Source organism: Ovis canadensis, chromosome 26 (genome assembly GCF_042477335.2).
Source record: "Ovis canadensis isolate MfBH-ARS-UI-01 breed Bighorn chromosome 26, ARS-UI_OviCan_v2, whole genome shotgun sequence".
Lineage (NCBI taxonomy): Eukaryota > Metazoa > Chordata > Mammalia > Artiodactyla > Bovidae > Ovis > Ovis canadensis.
Genome location: NC_091270.1, coordinates 53,842,375 through 53,866,497, shown reverse-complemented (window position 1 = coordinate 53,866,497; position 24,123 = coordinate 53,842,375). Strand labels below are relative to the sequence as shown.

General features: G+C 48.3%; 1 protein-coding gene across 10 annotated transcripts in view; it reads left to right on the top strand.

Annotated features, from left to right (window-relative positions):
* Positions 1-24,123, top strand: part of SH2D4A (SH2 domain containing 4A) — a 63,753-nt gene that overhangs the window by 35,309 nt on the left and 4,321 nt on the right. For all 10 annotated transcript variants that reach the window (XM_069572772.1, XM_069572769.1, XM_069572776.1 and 7 more), the window contains 3 exons: positions 7,763-7,874; positions 9,392-9,593; positions 12,317-12,447. In XM_069572772.1, the coding sequence (XP_069428873.1) occupies positions 7,763-7,874; positions 9,392-9,593; positions 12,317-12,447 (445 nt within the window). The remainder of the gene's footprint in view (positions 1-7,762; positions 7,875-9,391; positions 9,594-12,316; positions 12,448-24,123) is intronic.

Here is a 24,123-nt window from a genome sequence, read left to right as displayed (position 1 = left end):
GAAATTAAGTCTTGAGAAGCTCGTGAACACAGCTGTTCATCTTTGCCTGCTGATCCAGAGTGGGAGAGTCTTGAGCATCCCGGAAAGAGCAGGTGCCAGGATGTATCAGCTGGACCCCTCCCTGAAGACCTGATACAGTCAGAGTGGGTGGTGGCCAGCACTGGGGAGACTGATTTCAGAGATAAAGGAAGCATGAAACTTGGCCGAATGTGGATTCAGATCAGGTTCCCCAGCGTCCACCCCGTCTCAAGTCTGTCCCTTTGCGCCGAGTGACCTCTGTGTCACTGTCCACAGTGCTCACGGGGCCTCCAGGTGCTCGGCTGTCTGGGCCTGTGTGGACGGAGGTCTCCTGGCCCCCTTGCCCTGCCGTCTTGGTCCCAGAGATGCTCTCAGGATGACTGAGGCAGAGACTGGGAACCTTGTAGGGCTTGACCCACGGAAGATCGGAAAAAGTGGAATAAGAGATGAGGCTGTGAAAAGAAGGATCTGGCCGCAGTGGGGTGGCGGGGATGGGGGCTGCGGTGAGGGCGGCCCGGCCCGGTTCCCATGGACAGTGTGACCCAGGCCCGTTCTCCTCTGCGGGGCCGAGCGTGGCCCACGAGCACACACGTCGTAGACTGGAGTCACGGGCAGCCTTGGAGCTGCAGGCCTGCTGTGCAGCTATTGTAATAGATGCCTCTTTCCAGAAACAGCAGCCACAGTCACTAAAGGCACTTTCCAGGGACACTGCCCTGTGATGCCATTTTACACGCGGGCAGGCGGGGCAGAAAGGTCAGAAGGTCTGCCCTGTTCGTTCAGACCCCTGTGTTGAGGTCCTCCCAAACGCCGGCCTCTGCTGAACAAAACAGCTCGCGTCCTGCCCTCAGAAAGCAGCTGTTTCTGACGAGGAGACAGATGATAAAGCTGACGTGTGAAGTCAGGTCCTAGGAGCTCTGGAGGAAAATAACGCAGGATAAGGGAGCTGAGGACAGGCCAGAGAAGGCTGCTCTGCAAAGTGGGTATTGGAGCAGAGGCCTGGAGACCGAGGCTGGGGCCATGGGCTGGCTGGGGAAGCCTGTTCCAGGCAGAGGGAACCACATGTAGGCAGGCACAGAGGCGAGAGCCCTCGGACGCGGTGGAGGAAAGACAGAGAAATGTGTGGATGGGCTGGAACGAGCGGCCGGGGAGGGAGCCGGTGGGACTGTCTGCATCAGCCTGCGATGAGCGGCTTTGTGTTGGGGACCTTTGACAGCCCCCCTGCCCATCTCCAGCTCCGTGCCGTGGCCCCTGGACATCTGGACCAGTGTCCAGCCTCAGCCCCGCTGCCCCTCCACTTCCTGGCCTTCATCCTGGACCTGTGGGCTTCGGCAGACAGACAGGTTCCTTGTCTTCAGCGGACAGACAGACGTTTCCGCTTCTAAAGAGGAAATGAGGGTTTTCTAAATAGAGAAAGTAAAGCCTTGTAAACTTGTAAAGCCTTTTCTAAAAGTACGTTTTTCTGGAGGAATCCTTAGGGAAACTCAGGACAAGTTCTTGACTGTTCTAGCTGAGTTGAATGAACACAGCGGCCAAGGTCAGGTCTCACCCGCTGTCACTCTGTGAAACTCACTGATTCTGTCTCCTTCCTCCCTGTGCCCATATGCATTGATGCTGTGGATGAAAAAGGAATGCGACTTACTAAACACAGCGCTCTCAGACACTGGGGTAGCCCCTAGCAACTGAGCACCGCCCAAGTTATTATTTACTTAATATATTTCCTTAAGGAGACCCACTTTGCAAACTTCTTGCTTTTCCTAAGCAACAACATGCATGATACCATAGTTTAGTATTGTAGTTATATATTTTTTCCAGTTATTTAAAGTCAGTTTCAAAAAGGCAGGTGTCAGACAAACAAAGCTCCACTTGGAAGTTTTTCCTGTTTGAGCTTAGAAATTGCGATCAGCACTAGGGATTGATTTTAGGCTTGCCAACAGCTTCGTTAAGGCAATGGCAAATTTTAATAGTCATTCCAAACACTGAAAGCTCTTCTCTGGTTTTTGTAATATTGACTAAAGAAAGGGGCTTAGCTCTAGGCAGGAAAAGAGTATAAGAAAAAAAAAGCGAAAACAAGCAAACCACAAAAGTTTTGATACATCTGAGGTGAAGTGCAATTACCGAATTATCACCATCTTCTGTGTTAACCAAGATTTAATGGTGATTGAAACCAGTTTCACAGCGTGTATTTTACTTGTGGTGAAATCATTTAACCACGAGAAAGTCTATTTCTCTATAGAAAAGCACAAAAGAGAAAAGCCATCATTCTTGCGGTGCGGAGCAGGCACGGCCAGTCCTCCCTGACGCTCAGTTTCCCTCACGGCTCAGCTGACAGGCTGCGTCTTGCTGTATTTGCACCGAGCTGTAAATTCAGCTTTCTCATGAGCACTCAGAAGGCTGTCCTCAAATAAACAAAGGATTTTTAAGTGATTTTGTGTGTAACATTTCTCTCTGGTTAAAAACAAATTCCCTTGAATGCACTTAATGCTTCAGAATGGTAAACGTTAAAATGGTTGATGGTAAACTTAATATTATGTAAATTTTACCACAATTTTTTAAATGTTATGGTGGTCAGTCAGTTCAGTTGCTCAGTCGTGTCTGACTCTTTGCAACCCCATGAATCGCAGCACGCCAGGCCTCCCTGTGCATCACCAACTCCCGGAGTTCACCCAAACTCATGTGCATCGAGTTGGTGATGCCATCCAGCCATCTCATCCTCTGTCGTCCCCTTCTCCTCCTGCCCCCAATCCCTCCCAGCATCAGGGTCTTTTCCAGTGAGTCAACTCTTTGCATGAGGTGGCCAAAGTATTGGAGTTTCAGCCTCAGCATCAGTCCTTCCAAAGAACAACCAGGACTGGTCTCCTTTAGGATGGACTGGTTGGATCTCCTTTCAGTCCAAGGGACTCTCAAGAGTCTTCTCCAACACCACAGTTCAAAAGCATCAATTCTTCAGCACTCAGCTTTCTTCACAGTCCAACTCTCACATCCATACATGACCACTGGGAAAACCATAGCCTTGACTAGACGGACCTTAGTCGGCAAAGTAATGTCTCTGCTTTTGACTATGCTATCTAGGTTGGTCATAACTTTCCTTCCAAGGAGTAAGCGTCTTTTAATTTCATGGCTGCAGTCACCATCTGCAGTGATTTTGGAGCCCCCAAAAATAAAGTCTGACACTGTTTCCACTGTTTCCCCATCTATTTCCCATGAAGTGATGGGACCAGATGCCATGATCTTTGTTTTCTGAATGTTGAGCTTTAAGCCAACTTTTTCACTCTCCTCTCTCACTTTCATCAAGAGGCTTTTTAGTTCCTCTTCACTTTCTGCCATAAGGGTGGTGTCATCTCCATATCTAAGGTTATTGATATTTCTCCCAGCAATCTTGATTCCAGCTTGTGTTTCTTCCAGTCCAGGGTTTCTCATGATGTGCTCTGGATATAAGTTAAATAAGCAGGGTGACAATATACAGCCGTGACGTCCTCCTTTTCCTATTTGGAGCCAGTCTGTTGTTCCATGTCCAGTTCTAACTGTTGCTTCCTGACCTGCATACAGATTTCTCAAGAGGCAGGTCAGGTGGTCTGGTATTCCCATCTCTTTCAGAATTTTCCACAGTTTATTGTGATCCACACAGTCAAGGGCTTTGGCATAGTCAATAAAGCAGAAATAGATGTTTTTCTGGAACTGTCTTGCTTTTTCCATGATCCAGCAGATGTTGGCAATTTGGTCTCTGGTTCCTCTGCCTTTTCTAAAACCAGCTTGAACATCTGGAAGTTCACGGTTCACGTATTGCTGAAGCCTGGCTTGGAGAATTTTGAGCATTACTTTACTAGCGTGTGAGATGAGTGCAATTGTGCGGTAGTTTGAGCATTCTTTGGCATTGCCTTTCTTTGGGATTGGAATGAAAATGGACCTTTTCCAGTCCTGTGGCCACTGCTGAGTTTTCCAGATTTGCTGGCATATTGAGAGCAGCCTTTGACAGTTATGGTGGTAGTTTTATGTAATTGGTATTTTACCACAGTAAGTAATACTGTAGGTCCACTACACTTCAGTAAAAAATTTCCTTTCTGACTAAGACTCATGTTTCTTATTTTATATTTTTCCTTCTCAAAAAGGATGCTTTTAAAAGATATTTTTGTATGTATATATTTCTAATTTTCTTTAATGAAGTACAGTTGGTATACAGTATTGTGTTAGTTCCAGGTGTACAGCACAGTGAGTCAGCTAGTTTTTTCTGATTATATTCCATCCCATGTTATTGTAAGCTATTGAGTATAATTCCCTGTGCTTTACAGTAAGTCCTCGTTTATCTGTTGTATGTAGCCGTTTGATCCTAACTTATACCTCCCTCCTTCCTTCTCCCCTTTGGTAACTAAATACGTTCTATATGTTGGTGAGCCTGCTTCTGCTTTGTGTAGAGATGTGTCTGTGTTATCTGTTAGACTCCGCGTATACCTGATACCCTACAATAGTCGTCTTGTTCTGTTGTCCTCACTTCACTAAGGAGGTGAAGTAAGCGGATGATCTCCAGGTCCACCCATGATGCTGCAAGTGCGTCATTCTTTTTCATGGCTGAGTAATATTCAACTGGGAATAAGTATCACGTCTTCTTAAGCCAGTAGGCTGTTGATGGGGGCTTGGGTTGTTTCTGTGTCTTGGTTATTGTCAGTAGTGCTGCTGTGAACTTTGGGGTGCATGTATCTTTTTGAATTAGAGTTTTCTCCAGATAGACAACCAGGAGTGGGGTCACTGGAACACGTGGTAGCTCTATTTTCAGTGTTTGAAGGAACCTCCATACTGGTTTCCACTGTGGCTGCACCAATCTGCATTCCCTCCAGTGATGCAGGAGGGTTCCCTTTTCCCCACTCCCTCCTCGGCATTTATTTGTAGACTCTTTAACGATAGCCGTTCCGACTGGTGTGAGGTGAGAGCACGCTGTGGTTGACTGGAACTTCTCAAGTACTTAGCGGTGTTTGGCATCTTCCCATGTGCCTATTGGCCATCTGTATGTCTTCTTTAGGAAAAAGTCCATTTAGATTTTCTGCCCCTTTTTTGATGGGGTTGTTTATTTTTTCAATATTGAGTATATGAGCTGTCTGTATGTTTTGAATATTAACCTCTTTTTGATCGCATCTTTTGCAAGTATTTTCTCCCAGTCCCTAGGTTGTCTTTTCACTTTTTTGATGGTTTCCATTACTGCACAGAAGCTTATACGTTTAATTGGGTCCCATTTGTTTATTTTTGTTTTTATTTCTTATGCCTTGGGAGACTGAGTTAAAATATTGCTATGATTTGTGTCAGAGAATGTTTGCCCTATGTTCTCTTCTAGGAGTTTTATTGTATTGTGTCTTATACTTGGGCTTCCCAGGTGGCACTAGTGGTTAAAAAAAAAAAACAAAAAAACCTCACCTGCTGATGCAGGAGATGTAAGAGATGGATGTTCGATCCCTGGGTTGGGAAGATTCCCTGGAGGAGGGCATGACAACCCATTCCAGTGTTCTTGCCTGGAGAATCCCATGGACAGAGGAGCCTGGTGGGCTACAGGCCCTGGGGTTACAAAGAGTCGGACACGACTGAAGCGACTTAGCATGCACAGATATCTTAAACTCAAAATTTAAACCATTTTGAGTTTATTTTTGCATGTGGTTTGAGGAAGTGTTCTAGCTTCATTGATTTCTATGTAGCTGTCCAGCTTTCCCAACACCACCTGCTGAAGAGAAGTCTCTGCTCCATTGTGTAGTCTGGCCTCCTTTGTCATAGATTAATTGACTGTGAGTGTGTGTTTGTTTCTGGGCTCTGTATGCTGTTCCGTTGATCTGTACATCTGTTTTTGGGCTGTTGTGATGCTGTTTTTGATTACTGTAGCTCTGTAGTATAGTGTGAAGTCTGGGAGGTATTTTGCCTCCATCTTTGTTATTTTTCCTTAGGATTGCTTTGGCGATTCTGGGTCTTTTGCAATTCCATATGAACTTTAGGATTATCTGTTCTAGTTTTGTGCAAAATGGCATGGGTCTTTTGATAGGGATCACATTAAATCCGTAGATTGCTTTGGGCAGTGTGGCCATTTTAACAATATTTACCCTTCCAGTCCAAGAACATGGGGTATCTTTCCATTCTTTTGAATCATTTTCAATTTCCTTTATCAGTGTTTTATAGTTCTCAGTGTAAAGGTCTTATTCCTAGGGGGTTTTTGTTTGTTTTGTCTTGTTTAACATGATTTTAAAATCATGTTTAAATTTCTTTGTTAGTCTTAAGAAATGCAACAGGTTCCTGTATATTAATGTTATCTCCTGCTACCTTGCTGAATTCACTTATTAATTCTAGTATAACTTGTGTGGAGACTTTAGGGTTCTCTGTATAGAGTATCCTGTCGTCTGCAAATAGTGGCGGTTTCACCTCTTCCCTTCCAATTTTTTCTTTGTCTTTTATTTCTTTTTCTTGTCTGATTGCTATAGTTATGACTTCTAATACTATGTTGAATAGAAGTGGCAAGAATGGGCATCTTAGCCTTGTTCCTGTGGGAAGTTTTCAGCTTTTCACCATTGACAGTAGTGTTTGGCCGTGGGTTTGTTGTAAATAGCCTTCATTATGTTGAGATGTGTTCCCTCTAAACACATATTGATGAGAGTTTGGCTCTTTCACATGCTTTTTCTGCATCTGTTGAGATAACCTTGTGGTTTTTGCCTTGTCTTCTGTTGATGTTGTGTACCTCATTGATTGATTTGGATATGTAGAGTCATTCTTGTGACTGTGGAATGAATCCAACTTGATCATGGTATAGGATCCTTTTCATGTGTTGTTGGATTCAGGTTATAAATATTTTGTGGAGGAGTTTCGCATCTATATTATTCAGACATTTGGCCTGTAAATTTCTTTCTTTCTTTTTTTTTTTTTTTTTTGTAGTGTCTTTGCCTGGTTCGGTGTCAGGGTGATGCTGGCTTCATAGAATGACTTTGGGAGTGTTTCCTCCCCTTCAGTCTTTCGGAGAAGTTTGAGAAGGATTGGTGTGAATTCTTCTTTGTGTGTGTGGTAGGATTCCCCAGTGAAGCCATTTGGTCCTAGACTTTTGTTTGCAAGCAGTTTTGGTGTTTTTTAAAATTATAGATTCTATTTCACATCTAGTAACTGGTCTATTCAAATTCACTATTTCTTCCTGACTCAGCCTTAGTGGAGTGTATTCTTCCAGAAATGTGTCCATTTCCTTTGGGTTGTCCACCTTGTTGGTATATAGTTGTTCATAGCATTCTCTTACGGTTTTTTAAAATATTTCTGTGGTATCAGTTGTTATCCTCTCATGTCTAATTTTGTTTACTTGAGTTCCCTCTCTCTCTTCTTCCTGAGCCTGGCTAGAGGTTTGTTACATTTGTTTATCTTTTTGAAAAAACCAGTTGTTGCTTTCATTGATCTGTTCTATTGTTTTTGAACTCTTTTTGTCTCCTCTCTGGTCTTTATTATTTCCTTCTTTTTGTTGACTTTGGATTTTGTTTGTCCTTTTCCTGATTCTTTTAGGTGGTAAGTTGGGCTGTTTGCGACTTTTTTCTTGTTTCTTGAGGAAGGCCTGTATTTCTATGAACTTCCCTCTTGGAACTGCTTTCCTGTGTTCCATGGATTATGGAAGCTTGTGCTTTCACTTTCGGGCTTTCTGTTCTCTTCCGTTCGTCTCATTTTTGTGCCCACTCTGTGCGTGGCACCTGCCTCATTGCAGGAAACTGCCAGAGCTCCTCACTAGCATTTGTTTCTGTCTTTTAAACAGAAGAAAGTGTCAGTGAAGCAAACACAAGATGAAGAAATAAAACAGACAGATGAAGAGGGAACCAAGGAGATTTATACAAACTGGAAAGAAGATTCGGAGTGGCAGGCTTCTTGTAAGTACCCAGAGGCCTCTATAACAGTGACGCGAAACCAGCTTGTTCACTTAATAATATGACAATCTGGGAAACACTTAGAATGGTTGTCCAGAGATATTTTTTAACACTAAATTATTACTCAAAGGCTATGGGCCACCTTTTGAATTGCAGAAAGGTTCTCAGCTGATCTTTGCACCAGCAACATTATGATGTATCTAAGTGATGGAATGGTATTTAGCTATGAAAAATGTTTTGGAAGAGTGTTTAATGTCCTTAGAATATATTTATATCTTTTTAACTTGGAGAAGAAAAATGATTATAAAAATAGTATGAAAAGCATCGCTATTTTAAAATGTCTAAGTATACGAGGGAAAAGACGTGGAAGGTTAATGTATTTACATTAGTTTTCTTGGAGAGGCAGGATTCAAAGTTACTTGTTGGACTTCTTGTTTTTGTGTATTTTCCTCAGCTTTCAACAGTGAGCACATCTAAACTTTGTAATCAGAAGACACAGGGATGACAGGCAGGCTTGTCGCATCCTTGCCACACCTGTGGCTGAACCCTGCTTCATTCTGAGTTAGCACTGCCCAGAGAGGGTCCTCAGGGGAGAGGCCAGTGCCGATGAAGCAGAGCAGAGGGTGAGCGAGGCTGATGTTGGGAGGATTCGGGTGTGAAGCAGGGTTAGGGCTTCCATCTGACTTGGACTAGGAAGCCCTAACTGTCCGGTCATCCTCTGAGGCAGTGGGAGGAGCCAGGGACAGGCATGTCTGCAGAATGTTGGGAATTCCTTTACAATGAACACCATTAAAATGACAGTTTTTGTGAAATGAAAATGTTCACCAGATCCCATCACTTCTATGCAGTGAAATCTTAGTGTAATGGAAGATTTTAGGCATTTCTTTGAAGTCAGACATAACAGATTCTGACCAATAATGCCTGAAATGCAGATAAATACCCATAAGGCTTATTCTTACATCCTGCTTTCAAGTCCATGATGCTCGGTTGCTGGAATAAAAACTGCCAAAGCAACAGCCCTTCTGTGTTACAAAGCAATTGTAAAAGGCTGTCTTGGGTCGCTTTCATGCACCCACCGAGGCTGTGACTGGCCCTGTAAGAATCATTTCTTTCTTCGGTCTGGGAGGCCGAATCACTCGTGGTTCAGCCACGCGGACTCTGAGTGTGGCCTCTCTGCCCACCCACTCGGTCCTCGGCCACAAGCCACTGAAGAGCCCCTGATGGTCTGGGGAGGGGCGGTCTCTGGGCTCGAGGATGAGACTGCGGCTTCACCTCATATTATCCTGAGACCCCGCTGATTGGACCCTCGCTCGGGCTGAGACTCCTCTCCGCCTTGGCTGCTGCAGGAAGTTCTCGGGCACGGGGCTCCCCTTCCCCCGCCCCGGTCTCACTCTCAGCGAACCCTGCAGAAAGAGAGGACAGGCGCCGGGTCCTGACCGCTGGGGGCTGTGCCCTGTTCCAGAGCCTCCGCTCTGCTCACAGTCTCCGAGGGCTGACTTGAACCCCGCTGTCTCTCCTAGTGCGAAAATCCAAAGCCGCTGATGAGAAGCGGCGCTCCCTGGCCAAGCAGGCGCGGGAGGACTACAAGCGGCTGTCGCAGCGGGGGAGGAGCGGCAAGGGGCAGCAGGGCCCCCCGGGTGGCCCCCCGAAACCCAAGAGGCCCCCGCTCCCCCCCAAGCCTCATTTCCTGAGCCCAGCAGGACAGCCACACACACCTCTCAGGTGAGACGCCGCCGGGCGGGCGGCTCTAAGTGTAAGTAATTAAAGGTAAGTTGCCTGGCGGCTTCAGGGACAGAAGCTGCCAGTGCCATTCAGTCCGGCCCCACCTCCCAGCCTACGATGCTGAGACACCTGGGCAGGGCTTCATCCCTCCTCACCTATAAAATCCCCACTGTGGGTACCACTAACATGCCCAGTAACGTCGTGAAGATACCTAGACAGGTTAGTGACTTTGCATGCCCCCAGCCCAGCCCCTTCCCGGGGACAGCCAGGAAGGGGAGGGGGACCGTTGAGGGGTTGTCCCAGTGGGAACCCCGGGCTTGCTGGCCTCATGTCACCGGCAGAACCCCATTTTCCACAGATCAGGATGAAAGGTTTGATGACAGTTCTCATTCTGGGGCGGCCTTTCCAGGTGGCCCCCGGTAAAGGATCTGCCTGCCAGTGCAGGAGATGCAAGAGACGAGGTGCAATCCCTGGGTCAGAAAGATCCCCTGGAGGAGGAAATGGCAAGCCACTCCAGCGTTCTTGTCTGGGACATTCCATGGCCAGAGGAGCCTGGACGGCTACAGTCCATTGGGTCGCAAAGAGTCAGACACCACTGAATACACACACGCATTCTGGGATATGCAGCTAAGCTCATAGGTTGAGAATTTGGAAATGTTTCTTTTTTTGAATGCAGACTTTGTTTGATGATGACGATTACCTGAGCTTTGAGGGTATTAGGCAGAACAATTTGTTTTGGAAGCCCCTTAACGAAAAATACAGTGGTACCACAGCAGAAACTCCCATAGCTTATGGTGTGTTTTGTTTTAATTTATTTATTTTAATTAGAGGCTAATTACTTTACAGTGTTGTGATGGTTTTTGCCATACAATCACATGACCTTCTGTTAACTGATTATACAATTATTTTCTCCCAGTTATTGCTATTATGATTTGGTATGTAGAAAGATGGTATTTAAAATAACTGAGAGAAATCACATATTGACTTAATGAAATACAACTGTCTGAAGCCTTGTCCTCTGTGACATAAAAACTAAAAACCCTTCTCTGTTGGGAGTATGGAAAAATAAAGAACAAAGCTTTCCCTTTGTATGAGGTCAGTGGTTATCTTCAGGGTTCTTTCCTAATGGAGATTATGAACTCAGAGGGAGCAGGGGGTGGGCGTTTCCTCAACTGTGATTATTTCTTTACTCAGTTGAAAGGTTCTATCTGGGGATTTGCAGGCTGGCACAAAATGACCACGTTCTACAGAGTGGCTGTTTGGGGAATGAGTTTTTCCTTATGGATAACAAAACAAGGAAGACCCCACAGTCCCGTGACCGGACACAGAGCGTGAACTCCTGCCCAGCCCCTCCCACGAGCCTGTTGCTGTGTCAGGCCCGGGGTGCTCCTCCAGGCTCCCCGAGGGTGGGAACGTGCCGCCATATGTCTGCACCCAGGGTGTTTTTAGAGCACAGCCTGTGTGACTGATGGCAACAAAGGTGCCCTTTCACGAGGGTTTAAGATGATGTTTTAAGCTCGGTTAGCTCATTTTTTCCAACTTAAGCCACTTGCATGAAGTGCTTTTTGTGAGGTGGCCAGACTGGATGGTGTCAGGGCTGGGATTTCAAACAGTGATGACCTAGGTCAGCTAGCAGCCAGCCCAGGGCAGGACAGACACGGACTGTCCGTGGCGTTTCCGCTTGATCGCCAAAGATTTCCTAAAGGAAAGGACCTAATCTGAAAGTTTGGGGGAGAAATTAGCGTGTAATCCCGTGTGTGCATGTCCGCTCCCCTGGAAGGTTGATTATTATGGGCAGTTTTCTCCAAACTGCTATGTTTCTATGTACTTTCATGTACATCACGTGTGTATATGTACACGCTGACATGTATGTCACATGTAACTCCTGGTAGCATGTGTTACCGTTAAGACATATAAAGAATATAAGTTAATTTACATGCTATCCAGTAGCTCATTCAGACTCATTGTTTTTACTTTGAATTCTGCTCAGAATTAGTGGGCCTGGGACTTGGAAATACATTTATTATTAAAACACTGCAGCGTTGCTTTTTATAGTGGAAATTGACTTAAGTCCCAGAACTTAAGTTCTGCTACTGACTTTTGCTCAAAACCATGCTGCTGCCTGTATCTTTCTCTTAACTAACCTTCAAACACTCTTCTTTCTTTTACTTTACGTTTCTGAGACTGCCTTTTAGCAGAACTTTTGAAAGTGTGTCAGAGAAGGAAGCAAGTCAGGGAGGTTAGTGGAAACAGGAAGGAGAGGAAATTGAATGATGAAAGTGTTGGGGAAGTTTATGCTATGGCATTTGGGCTCTTCTGCTTGCAAGCACTTGCTCTCCAGGAAAATATGGGGTGCGGGGCAGAATATTTCACTTTTTAGCGCTGTTTTCTCAATTTTTAATTGGGAGTTAATGGAGCTTCTCACTCAAATCAAAAATGAGTTAAACACTGTGGTGTCAACTCAAAGCCATGAGTAGTCTATAGGACCGGCAGGGCAGATCCATTCCCCACCCTGTTCCCTGCCTTGGAGGAGCCCTGTGATGGCTGTGTGCAGGGCCCCACCCCACGAGCTCAGCTGTGTGATCTTCAGACATGTGTTATATCTGTGTGTGTGTGTGTGTGTGTGTGTGTGTGTGTGCGTGCGTGCGTGCGTGCACGTGAGTTTTGAAAGCATTATTTTCAAATCCGGTGACTCTAAGTTGCAAACCTTTTGCGAATGTCAGGAATCAGAAAGTGACGAGGCCGGCGTCCAGCCCAGCCCAGGAGGACATCAGGCGCTGGTTCCGGGAGGAGCAGCTTCCTCTGCGGGCGGGCTACCTGGCGGACTCGGACAGCATCGCCCCCTGGTTCCACGGTGAGTGTGCGGTGCCGACCTTGGCGGCGGGTGAGCCAGCAGGAAGGCAGGACAAAGGCTCCCTTCCACTTGAGCTGCCCCGGAGAGGCTCTGATACTATTCTCAGAAAGTGGATTTTCCCAGCTTTCTCAGGGAGCGGCTAGCTCCCGCCAAGTGGCCCACAGCCTTGGTGGCTGCCAGCACAGTTTAGTTGATCACCCCAGATGGACACCACAGGGCGACTGGCGAGGCATTGCCCCCTGGGCACCTGCACAGGGCACTCAGTTGTGACCCCCCACGGATGGCAGCCCCATCGGTCCACTCCCCCCAAGCAGGGAGGGGGCACCAGATGTGGTCGGAAGGGCACAGGCCACGTGACCTTGGGCAGATCACGTTCTCTCTTGTTCTTGCTGTTTAGTTGCTAAGTTGTGTCCGACTCTTTGTGACCCCACGGACTGCAGCACACCAGGCCTCCCTGTCCTTCATCATCTCTCGGAGTTTGCTCAAACCCATGTCCATTGAGTCGGTGATACCATCCAACCATCTCATCCTCTGTTGTACCCCTCTCCTCCTGCCTTCAATCTTTCCCAGCATCAGGGTCTTTTCCAATGAGTCAGTTCTTCTCATCAGGTGGCCAAAGGATTGGAGCTTCAGTTTCAGCATCAGTGCTTCCAATGAATATTTAGGGTTGATTTCCTTTAGGATTTGGTTCTCTGTAGTGAAGCCATTTATCCGAGCCTCATTTTCTTCTTGCATTAAATGAAGGGGTTGAGCACTGTGACCTTTAATTAAAAGTTCTGTGGTTTTGATCCCTGCAGTTAAGGCTGCGAGATGGGCTTGTTGGAGGCTAAGCAGAGGTCAGCTCGTAAAGCATGTCTTCATTCAGTGCTTGAAACTGGACTCATTCATTCAAACCGTCTATTTACCCTGCACCCACCTCACCGACCTCTCAGCTTCTTGGATTTCAAAAATAGGCGGTGACTTTCTGTCTGCTGCTTCTACGAGCTCTGTGGCTGGGTTGGATTATCACTGGCTCTGTGGACAACAAAAGCTTTAAGACAGAAATCACGTCCTCTCACAGAGAACGCTTGTCCTAATCGGTGTCTTGGTTTGAGTTGTGTTTAAGACTACTCTCTTTTCAGTAGGATCATCTCACATAGAAATAGAGCCACAAAAGTCAGCACCCAAACCCATAGAATGGCAAACTCCTCTGAAAAAGAACCAAGTCGTCCGTGGCAGGCTCTCTGCGAAGGGGCTGCTGTTACAGGTGCAGCAGAACCATCTAGTTTTCTCTGAAAATGTGGGTTCTCTGGTGACTGAGGTTTTGTAACTGTCCGTGCCCAGAGGAGCCCGCTCTGTCTCGGGGAGGAGGTTGTAAAAGCCTCCTTCCCCTTTCTGCTCTCCTCTGAAGATTCTGGGGGAGGGAGTGGCAACAGTGTCAAAAGAGAAACAGAAAGAGCATGGTCAGCACCTCCACCATCTCGCATTACCTGTCTTTTCCTTTTTAAGATAAATAGTGAGGAAACCAGCCTCTCTAGTTTCTGTGTCATTGGGCAGAAGATGCTGCTGTTCCTGGTTCCCAGGGTGCTAGCTGTTTTAACTGCCAGGAGTGAGACATTCAAAGTGCTGATGTTATTAAAAATCCTGATACTTTAATAGGCAATTCTACTTGGAAGAGTTGCTGAGAGCTAGGAAGACACAGTTTGGCTAAAAATTTGGTTGAAGCTTTGGTTGAAATATAAGACTCTTGGATTTTACCTGTCGTTTATTAATTGCTATTGTTGATGATTTATTTTCATTTATACAAATATTTATCATAGATGTATCAGTCACATCTGACTCTTTGTGACCCTATGGACTGTAGCCCACCAGGCTCCTCTGTCCATGAGATTCTCCAGGCAAGGATACTGGAGTGGGTGGCCATGCCCTCCTCTGGGGGAGCTTCTTGACCCAGGGATTGAATGCATCTCTTACATTTCCTGTATTGGCAGGTAGGGTCTTCACCATTCGCTCTGCCTAGGAAGCCCGTTGTAAGCAAAGTAAATAATATGATATAGTGATGTAATAGTAAATACACAGCCATGTAGTCAATGTAAGTTATTATCTTTACTTTTAAGAAGAAAAAACTTTGTATTTCTATGATAAAGAGAAGAGGGGCCACAGCTTATCTTTTTGAAACATAACTGTTTACTAGGAAACGTGTTTTGAAATAACAGGATGGCAATTCGCTGTGGGTTTACTATCTTCCTTTCATTGACTCACACCCCTAAATCACCCTTTGTAAGTTACTGTTTTGGCCACCTAATTTTCCCCCAATAGAGTCTGTATTTCACCCCTTTCTCTAAACTAGCTTTGAGTAAGGATGAGGGTGAGAAGGCAGGGACCAGGGAAGTGAGGGCAGCTGGGCCTCTGCCTTGTGGGGCGGGTGGGGGCTGCACACCCGTTGGTGAGGCAGGACCCCAGAGGATGAGGCAGGACCCCAGAGGATGAGGCAGGACCCCAGAGGATCCCAGAGGATGCAGGAACTTAGGGGAGGGGGCAGGGCACTCGTTTGGGGTGTGATGACTTTGAAGGTTCTTTGGGGCCGTTGTGTAAAATGGTCCCTGGGGCAGCCAGACTAATGGGTCAGAGCTGGAGATAATAGACTGGGTCCTCAGCACGTAGTTGGAAGCGTGGAGTGCGTGGGGTTTTCCAGGGGTGAGCTGGGAGGGTGTGAGAGAGGAGCTGAGGAAGCGCCAGGCAGCACCCAGCACAGTGGCAGGGAGGAGCAGATGGAGAGCAGGTCCAGAGACCACCCGCTGCCCGCAGCTTCCTTCTTGCTCAGGGAAGATCAGGCTCTGAAGGCCGTCGACTGATGAGACAGGGCCCGCCCACACCAGGGAGGGTTTTTCTCTCCTCCTTTGAACATGGTTTTTCTAATTATGACAGTAGAGGGAAAATAAATCCAGTGCCAGTGATGTAACAAGTATTATAGCTGCTCTGCAGATACAGGGAGTGTTAAAAGCCATATTCACTTTGTATCTATTTTTACTAGGAAATAAACCCTGGAAAACAGAATTAAGGCTCCTTTTTTCCTCCATTTTGATGCTGTTTCCTCTTCCCAAGGGATGAACCACTCTTCTGAAGCTGTCTTTTCCATCCATATTTACATTTTATTACATGTATATATGTGTGGGTACTTCAGGAAAATATATTTTAAAAATATAAAACACAGGTATGCATATGTTTCTACAAAACAGAACAATGTGTTTAACATTTAACATATGGTATCATGTTATAGGCATTCTTCTGAAACATGCCTTTTCTCTCAATATTATGTTAAGTGGGTTTTCCCTTGTTTATAAAGGTAGGCTAATCATTCCTGGTACTTGTAGTGCATGTTTTATGATATATGTTATTCATATATTTATAATACACATATAAAACACGTAATCTTTTGTGTTTGATGATATATGTTTTATTACACACATACACACGTGTGTCATCACTCATTCATCTCTTCGCCTACATTTGGCACAATTTTTTTGCTGTTACGGAAAATTATGTGGTTGGTATTCACCCTGAACATGCCTCCTTGAACACATTTGTGATCATTTCTTCAGGGTGTGTATTTAGAAGTGAAATTGCTGGGAGGTAGGATATGAACCTCTTTAAGTGTTGCCAGATGTCCTCCAAAGTGATTAAACAAAGTTATACTCCCACCAGCTTAAGCTTACCAGGGGGACCACCTTATTTTAATTTGCATTGATTTGTCCTCGGTTTAGCTTTTCAGGGTTCCTAGATACGTGGGTCGGAGAAGGCAATGGCACCCCACTCCAGTACTCTTGCCTGGAAAATCCCATGGGTGGAGGAACCTGGTAGGCTGCAGTCCATGGGGTCACGAAGAGTAGGACATGACTGAGCGACTTCACTTTCACTTTTCACTTTCGTCCATTAGAAGAAGGAAATGGCAACCCACTCCAGTGTTCTTGCCTGGAGAATCCCAGGGACGGGGGAGCCTGGTGGGCTGCCGTCTATGAGGTCGCACAGAGTCAGACACGACTGAAGCGACTTAGCAGCAGCAGCGGCAGCAGATAGGTGGGTGTCTTCTTCCGTTATTCCTTGTAATCATTTGACCATTCTTTCTGATCAATTCAATGCCTCAAGGCAGCACAGAGTTTTCTTAGCTCCTAGCTTGGAAAGGTGGCTTCCCTGGTGGCTCAGACGGTAAAGAATCTGCCTGCAATGCAGGAGACCAGGGTTTGATCCCTGAGTTGGGAAGATCCCCGGGAGAAGGGAATGGCAACCCACTCCAGTAGTCTCACCTGGAGGATCCCATGGACAGAGGAGACTGGTGGGGTACAGCCTATGGGGTCACAAAGAGTTGGACGTGACTGAGCAACTAACACACACAGCTTGGAAATGTAGTGTGATGCAGGCTTAGTACCAGACTCCCGAGATGGATCACTGGGCTTGAGTTGTGTTTTCTCCTCTGTGAATGGAGGTAATAATAGTATCTACACCAAAGCATTGTTTCATAAGTAAGTCAGCTCACATCTGAGAAGACTCAGGTCCTGGTGCAGCGTTTCTGTTGTAACTGATCAGCCTAAGAGAAAGTTTACCCCTCCAGTCCCCTCTGCCCTTCTCCTCATCAGCCTCACCCCGCCAAAAAGTGTAGTCTTCAGCAGCAGCATCACGTACAAGAATGAGGCAGCACTTCAGTAACATATATCTTAATTATTTTCCTCAATTATTTACTTAGGGCCTGTCCTTGATAATAGCTTCCCTGGTGGCTCAGACGATAAAATGTCTGCCTGCAATGGGGGAGACACAGGTTTGATCCCTGTGTTGGGAAGATCCTCTGGAGAAGGAAATGGCAGTCCACTCCAGTACCCTTGCCTAGAAAATCCCATGGACAGAGGAGCCTGGTAAGCTACAGTCCATGGGGTCGCAAAGAGTTGGACACGACTGAGCGACTTCACTTGTCCTTGATAAGTCCAGAGCCCAGGAGGGCACCCCAGAAGGCAGGAGTAATCTGGAAGGACCAAAGGAGAGCCACCCCGCAAACAGGGAATGAAGCTGCTTGCAGTCATCCCAGGCAGTTACGATTGCATGTGGGGTCAGCAGGGAGGGTGTGGAGAGACAGCAGTGTGTCCCGGGGTTGTTGAACAGTACTGTGTATTTTATAGGTGTATAATCTGAGTATTGTAGTCTGCTTGGTTTTGCTTCCTCAAGAAGGATTGTCTTCTTCTCTCTCTGTCCTCACCCCTTACCTCCTCTCACATGTGAGTGTTCAGGACTGTCTTGATTGTCAAATACGATCCGTGTTTTTATCCATTTCACTCTCCCGAGTAGCCACCCTGTTACAGCACCTTCCAGTCTGGGCTGTTGGTGCAGCTGGCGGTAAGTGTTGAGAAGCCCTCTTGGCTAACTTGACACCCCGCTGAACACAGTCGTTGCACTCATCCTGTCTCTCGCTTTGGGTCCCCAAAGTAGGTAGGAATGTAATTAACTGTACTCACTTCTTGAAGAAAAGGGCTGGGGAATAAGTAGAACTGAAGTTGGAAGGTCCATCCGTCGCCCCGCAGGCCCATTTCTTCCCTCTGTCCATCAGCATTTTCCTATTTCTGTGAGACACACAGCAGTGTCGGGAGCTTAGGAGCCAGCAGAGGCTGTGAGCGGGAAGACGGGAAAAAAGATGGAAGGAAATGCACAAAAAGATTTCTGACTTGGGAGACCTCTAATTGCTTCCGTTGTTGTTAGAGAATTCACACGCTTGCTTTCTGCATCAATAGCTGATCATTATTCCTCTGAAAGGCAATTTACGCTTCCTTATCCAAATATGGAAGTGATTAGACGGTTGATTAAATATTTCCACCTGATTTATTTCTTTTGAACGTCTTTGCTGTTGCGGCATATGATCAAACCTGCCCTCCAAATGCTTTACATTTTTAAAAACGTTTGTATTTTAAGCTACTTAAAAAGTAAATCCCTTTAACATCTACAGGATACCAACACAGTTCATACCACAGCTATTTTGATTGCTTCCATTTTTCCTGCGCTGAGCTGTAGCTCAGCTCAGTCGTGTCTGACTCTTTGTGATCCCGTGGGCTGTAGTCCACCAGGCTCCTCTGTCCATGGGGATGCTCCAGGCAAGAATACTGGAGCGGGTAGCCATGCCCTCCTCCAGGGGATCTTCTCCACCCAGAGATCGAACCCAGGTCTCCCGCATTGCAGGCAGATTCTTTACCATCTGAGCCACCAGGGAAGCCCAAGAATACTAGGATGGATAGCCTATCCCTTCTCCAGGGGAACCTCCTGACCCAGGAATTGAACTAAGATCTCCTGCATTGCAGGTGGATTCTTTACCAGCTGAGTTACCCTGGAAGCCCCCCCATTTTTGATACACCCTTCAAATGTTCATTCTCCACGGGGGTTAAATGGTATCCATTTCTGTGGAGGCAGTTACTCTCTCAAACCTAGGTTCCCTAGAGAGAAGTGTCCAGGAAGAGTCCTGCGTCTTTGTCCTCCCAGCGTTACTGAGTCCAGGCTCACTGCTCGCCGCATGATAGGCCAGTACATTGAGAGAGGAAGTGTTGGGACATGGAATAGTAACTTTATTTGGAAAGCAGAAGATCAAGAAGATGGTGGACAAATATCCCATAGAAGCATCTTCCCCGAGTAAGAATTCAGGCTTCTTTTATACTAAAAGGGGAGGGAGGTATGGTTGGCTGATGCAAACTTCTTGGTGTTGGAATCCTTTGTTCTTGCAGCTGTCTCTGTTGGTCAGGTCATAATGTTCCCGTAAACCTCCAAAGAGTCAAATGTTATTCTCTGTTCTGCAACTTTTTATCTCTATGTGAATGTAAAAAGTTACACCCTTAAAAGATCAGAGGCTTGAGAATGGGCTTCCCGTATATTTCAGGCTGTGGGTAACATTCTTTCTAGAAAAGGTGCAGAGCCCAGCATGACTCAGCACAGGCCACAGGGCACAACAGTTAGATAGAAAAAAGAAACGGATGCAACATGGAGTCAGTCTTGCTCTTCCAGTTACTCTGCAGTGTGCAATCCAGGCTCCGTCAGCACACTCCTCCAGGGCTGACTGGGTATACCTGGAGGGGTTGCGTTGAGAAAGTCTCACAGAAGTCTCCCAAGATTTCTTTCAGGCTAAAACCTTAATGAACCTGGACACTGGCACTCTTAAGCGATGATCTGTCCTCCAGTCATTTTCCTGAGGCTTGGAGATTTCTTACTTGTGGGGCCATCAAAATTCTGCCCATCTCTCACAAAGGGATTTTCAAGCTTTGTCTTGACTTACACACAAATGACCCAAAGTCACCCTAATGTATCCACCCTGCCTCACTTACACCTGTGATTCATCTCCCTCATGGAGTGGGAGAGGCTGTGGCTGGCAGCAGGAGGATCTGGGTGCCTGTGTGTGACAGGTAAGGGCATGGGAGGCTTTGACCTTGGGATGGCCCAGCAGAGCCTGAGCCACGAGCCCAAGGACTCGCCTCCGCTCAGCACCGAAGCTCCATCTGCCCTGTGGCCTCAGAGCGCTTTGTCCACGGTACTCTCCGCAGCGCTCCGCTGTGCCTGCCTAGTCTTAGCTCAGTTGTGAACTAACTCAAGTTGCAGATAAAGGCGTGAAAGCTAGAGTACTCCTACAGATTTGAGACGCGCTGGCTTCTCTGCAGCGAATACGACACAATTGCCTGGGAGACCCTGACTTCTTTCAGACATTACCCCATGCAGCAAACTTGCTGCAAAACTCTTAGTATCTTTTTCCACTAGTGTTGAGAGGAGTTCATGAACCTCAAAGCCCTCCCTGGGGTTTTTCAGATGCTGCCGTGGGGTCCTCGCCCTGACACTGCCGGCCACGGGGGTCACTGCCTGCCTCTGCCAGGAGCCCTGCGCTTCCCACTCCTGACGCCCGGGGGCTCCAGGCTTGTGGTTCCCGCGTGCTCTCGGAGGGGCCTGAGAGGCGAGACAGAGGGGAGCGGGTGGGTCCCGCTACGGACAGCGGCTCTGCTGGGGGGTTTACTTGGGATATTTTACCCGGATATTAGATCCATGCTTCTGCCGTCACACTTGTCGTCACGTGCCCGTGTCCTGGATTTCTGCTGTCACCGTCAGAGCAGGCTGGACACTGCTCCTCGACACTGGTGGTGGGGAGGCTGGGGAGAGGAGCCAGCTTGCTGGTGACAAGTGCGTCCCGGGGGCCACGCTGCCTGCACCCAGCTCCCTGTCCCCCACCAGCCGGCTGCGTGGCCCCAGCAAGTTGCACGACTCCTGCACTTGCCTGTCTTATGTCCGATGCAGATAATACATTACCTGCCTCCCAGGCTGGTCAGAAAACTCGGTGAGGTATAATGTGCAACGGACTTAGAACCGTGTGTGACGCATGCTCAGTCACCTTTAGTAAGTGTTGGCCATTAAGGTGATGAAGTGAGAACAAATGACGTCAGTTTAATCTTTGAATTACTAGGGAAACATTATGAGTAATATTTTAAGAGCTCTGACCACCTTTCCTCATCCCTAAGGTGCCTGAGCCCTGGTAGCTCAGCTGGTAAAGAATCTGCCTGCAGTGCAGGAGACCCCAGTTCAATTCCTGGGCCAGGAAGATCCTCTGCAGGAAGGCACGGCAACCCACTCCAGTGTTCTTGCCTGGAGAATCCCACGGACAGAGGAGCCTGGCGGGCTACAGTCCATGGGGTCGCAGAGAGTCGGACACGACTGAGACACTAACGCTTGCACCTCCCAGGTGCCTGAGCGCTCAAGGGTACATGTCAGCATCGTGGTGGGTCTCCTTCTAGGCAGAGGACCAGGGCAGGACCCAGAGCCCCTCTGAACCTGCGTCCTATATGTGCTGAAGGATCAGAGGGTGAGGTAGGGGGAGCTCTGTCCGGAGTGTGACTCGCCAGGGGTGACGTATACGCTCTCAGTCTGCAGGGCTCTGCTTGAAAACACCGCCGGCTTTTCTCTCGTCCACCCCGCCCTGGGCAGGTGGCAGTGCGGGGCTCTGAGGTCACCTTGAAGCAGAGCTGTGTTCCATCAGGAACGTCGACTCGGTGCCACGACCTCCCTTCACCACCGTCTGGGGCAGAGAACATGGAACAGATAGATGGCAAGAGAGGGAGAGGTTGAGACGGCACCTGGGGCTCCACCGCCCCAGCAGACCCTGAGATCAGGGAGCCCCGAAGGCACGGGGTGGCGCTTCTTTATCCACGACCGCCAAACTCTGAGCTGAGGGAGTCACAAGGGGTCACGGTGCATCGTCCCCACATACAGGGACCGCACTCGGTAATCACTGAAAAACACATCTTTAGGCTGCCCAAGTGGGAAATGAATACCTCTTTGTGAAATCAATCTCATTTTAAATTTTCAGCCAACTCCAGAGAAGTTTCATGAGCCTGGTGGGTTGGGCTAAGCCAAGCCCTGGAGCAGGAGCCTGAAACCACCACTAATGTGTCCTGTAGCTTCGGGTGCCTACCTTCTTTCTCAGTTTTCCCATCTGTAAAATGGCCATCGCTCGCTTGCTCGCTTAGTTGCTCAGTCATGTCTGACTCTTTATGACCCCATGGACTGTAGCCTTCAGGCTCCTCTGTCCATGGGATTCTCCAGGCAAGAATACTGCAGGGGGCAGCCATCTCCTTCTCCAGGGGATCTTCCCAACTCAGGGATTGAACCCAGGTCTCCTGTGTTGTAGGCAGATTCTTTAACCATCTGAACCACCAGGGAAGACCCCCAAATGGCCATGCTTCTGCTTATTCTAAAGCTGTTTGGGGAAGAAACAGTGAGTAGGAGCCCCTGGAGCCTGATGCACCAGGGGCAGGTGTTCTGGAGGGTGGGTGCGAGCTTGGCTTCTCTGGTCTGGCCTTTGGTTCCGGCCCACGCTCCAGGCCCACCCTGGGGCCTCTGAGACGCGGGTGGGCCTTCCCCTCTGTGCTTGGTGGGCCGTGACAGCACCTCATCTCCAGGCCTCAGTGAGGATCAGATGAGGGAAGGCTCACCTGGGGGAGGGCCAGGCAGACGTGAAGAGCTCTCAGTGCTGTTGTTGCTGAGTTCTCGTTCGTTTGGTTATTAAACATGGCTTTTCCAGGTGCCGGAAACAGGTCACACAGGTGTGCGTGTGACTCAGGCCTGGGGGTACCTTGGAGAAACATGAGGGCACCCCTGGTCCCTGTTATCAGCCCTCAGCCTAGTGGCAGTGGGAGCTAGGATTGTCCTGGAGAGGGACGTTTCTCACTTGACTGTGACTGAGGTATGTGCTAGACCTTTCCTGGGCGTCTTCCGGGTGGCAGTTTCTGAGGGCGTGAAGATAAACTAGGAACGGTGGTTGCTCACGAGGAGGCGGGGCGGGGAGAGACCGCAGGGCATGCCGGGGTCCCTTCCAGAGCTGTGGACCGTGCTGGCCGGGTGGACGTGGGGCTGGGTGAGCCCTTGGAGAGGCCAGAGGGAGGCAGCCTGGGGGCATCACGGCCTCAGCAGGGGCTGGAGGAAGACCACTGTCTGTACTAGAACCAATTTCTTAGTTGGGTCCCCCGGTGATTAGCGTCTGATGCTGGACTTTGGTTTTGCGTGCAAGAGCCCCCTTTGCAGGCAGACCAAGCTTGCCGTTTGGCCATGACCTCAGCCAGACCTCCCTGGAGGCCCCTGCTGCCCTCGATGGCATCAGGAGAAACTGCACGTCGACCTGTGTTGTCAGATGCCCTGAGAGCTCGTGCCCTTCAGAAACGCCGACCCTGCGGTGAAGCAAATGAGCAAAGCGCGGTGCTCACCTTCTGCACCTGCCGTGGGTGCCACCGAGGGGAGAGGGCCCCCGCGCTGGTGTCTCTGGAGCCGAGGCAGAGCCAGGGTTTGTGCACGCTGAGAACAGCTACAGGCCGGGGGCGGGGGCTTGCAGACGGTCTGATTTGCAGCTACTCTATGACCTGACTTGAGAAGGAATTTATCTCATTCTGGTTATAATCTTCCAGAATGGCTTTGTTCTAGGCATCAGACTCCATCATGCTGAAATCCAGATATTAAAAACGACAACATCCATACCGTCTGTTGAAGTCACTTGGAATTTCAGAGTCAGCCTGTCAGGGAGGAGAAGAGAAATCTTTCCAGGATGAAGTCACTGAGCAATCCCCTGGGTTTCAGAGAGCGTCAGACCCAGAGTCTTCACACCACAGCCCCTGCAGGTCCTGGGCAGGCTGGTCACTGGTGGCCTGGGTTCAGCCTCCAATGCCCGCAGTGGGACCGGGTGTGTAGAAGGTGAAACGGGCAGGAAGGAGCAGTTGCCGCGGGGATGCTCACCTGGGTATTAGTTGGGCGCTTGACATGGACACCCGGCAGCTACCCCAGGGGCTCCTCAGTCACAGCGCCTGCTGTGTCCAGCACCTCAGTCTCATCAGGAAAGGGCAGGAAGGCGACTGGACTCAGCGGCCTGCGGGACGGGGTCCTGGCAGAGCCTGGATGCCAGAGGAGCGGCCGCCTGCTTCTTTCCTCGCAGGCGCATTTCCTGTCCATGAGGGGCTGGCCGCAGGCCCTGCTATCGCCCCGCGTCGCCCTGGAGCTGAGCCCCCACACCCAGACGTGCGGGTTCGGGCCCAGCGGGGGAGACGAGGCCTGGGGAGCGGATGATCTCTAATCCTCCCTTCTCAAAGGTCTACTTACAGAAAAGAACACAAATGGTTTCATTTGATGTTTTACACTGGATCCTTAGGTTTA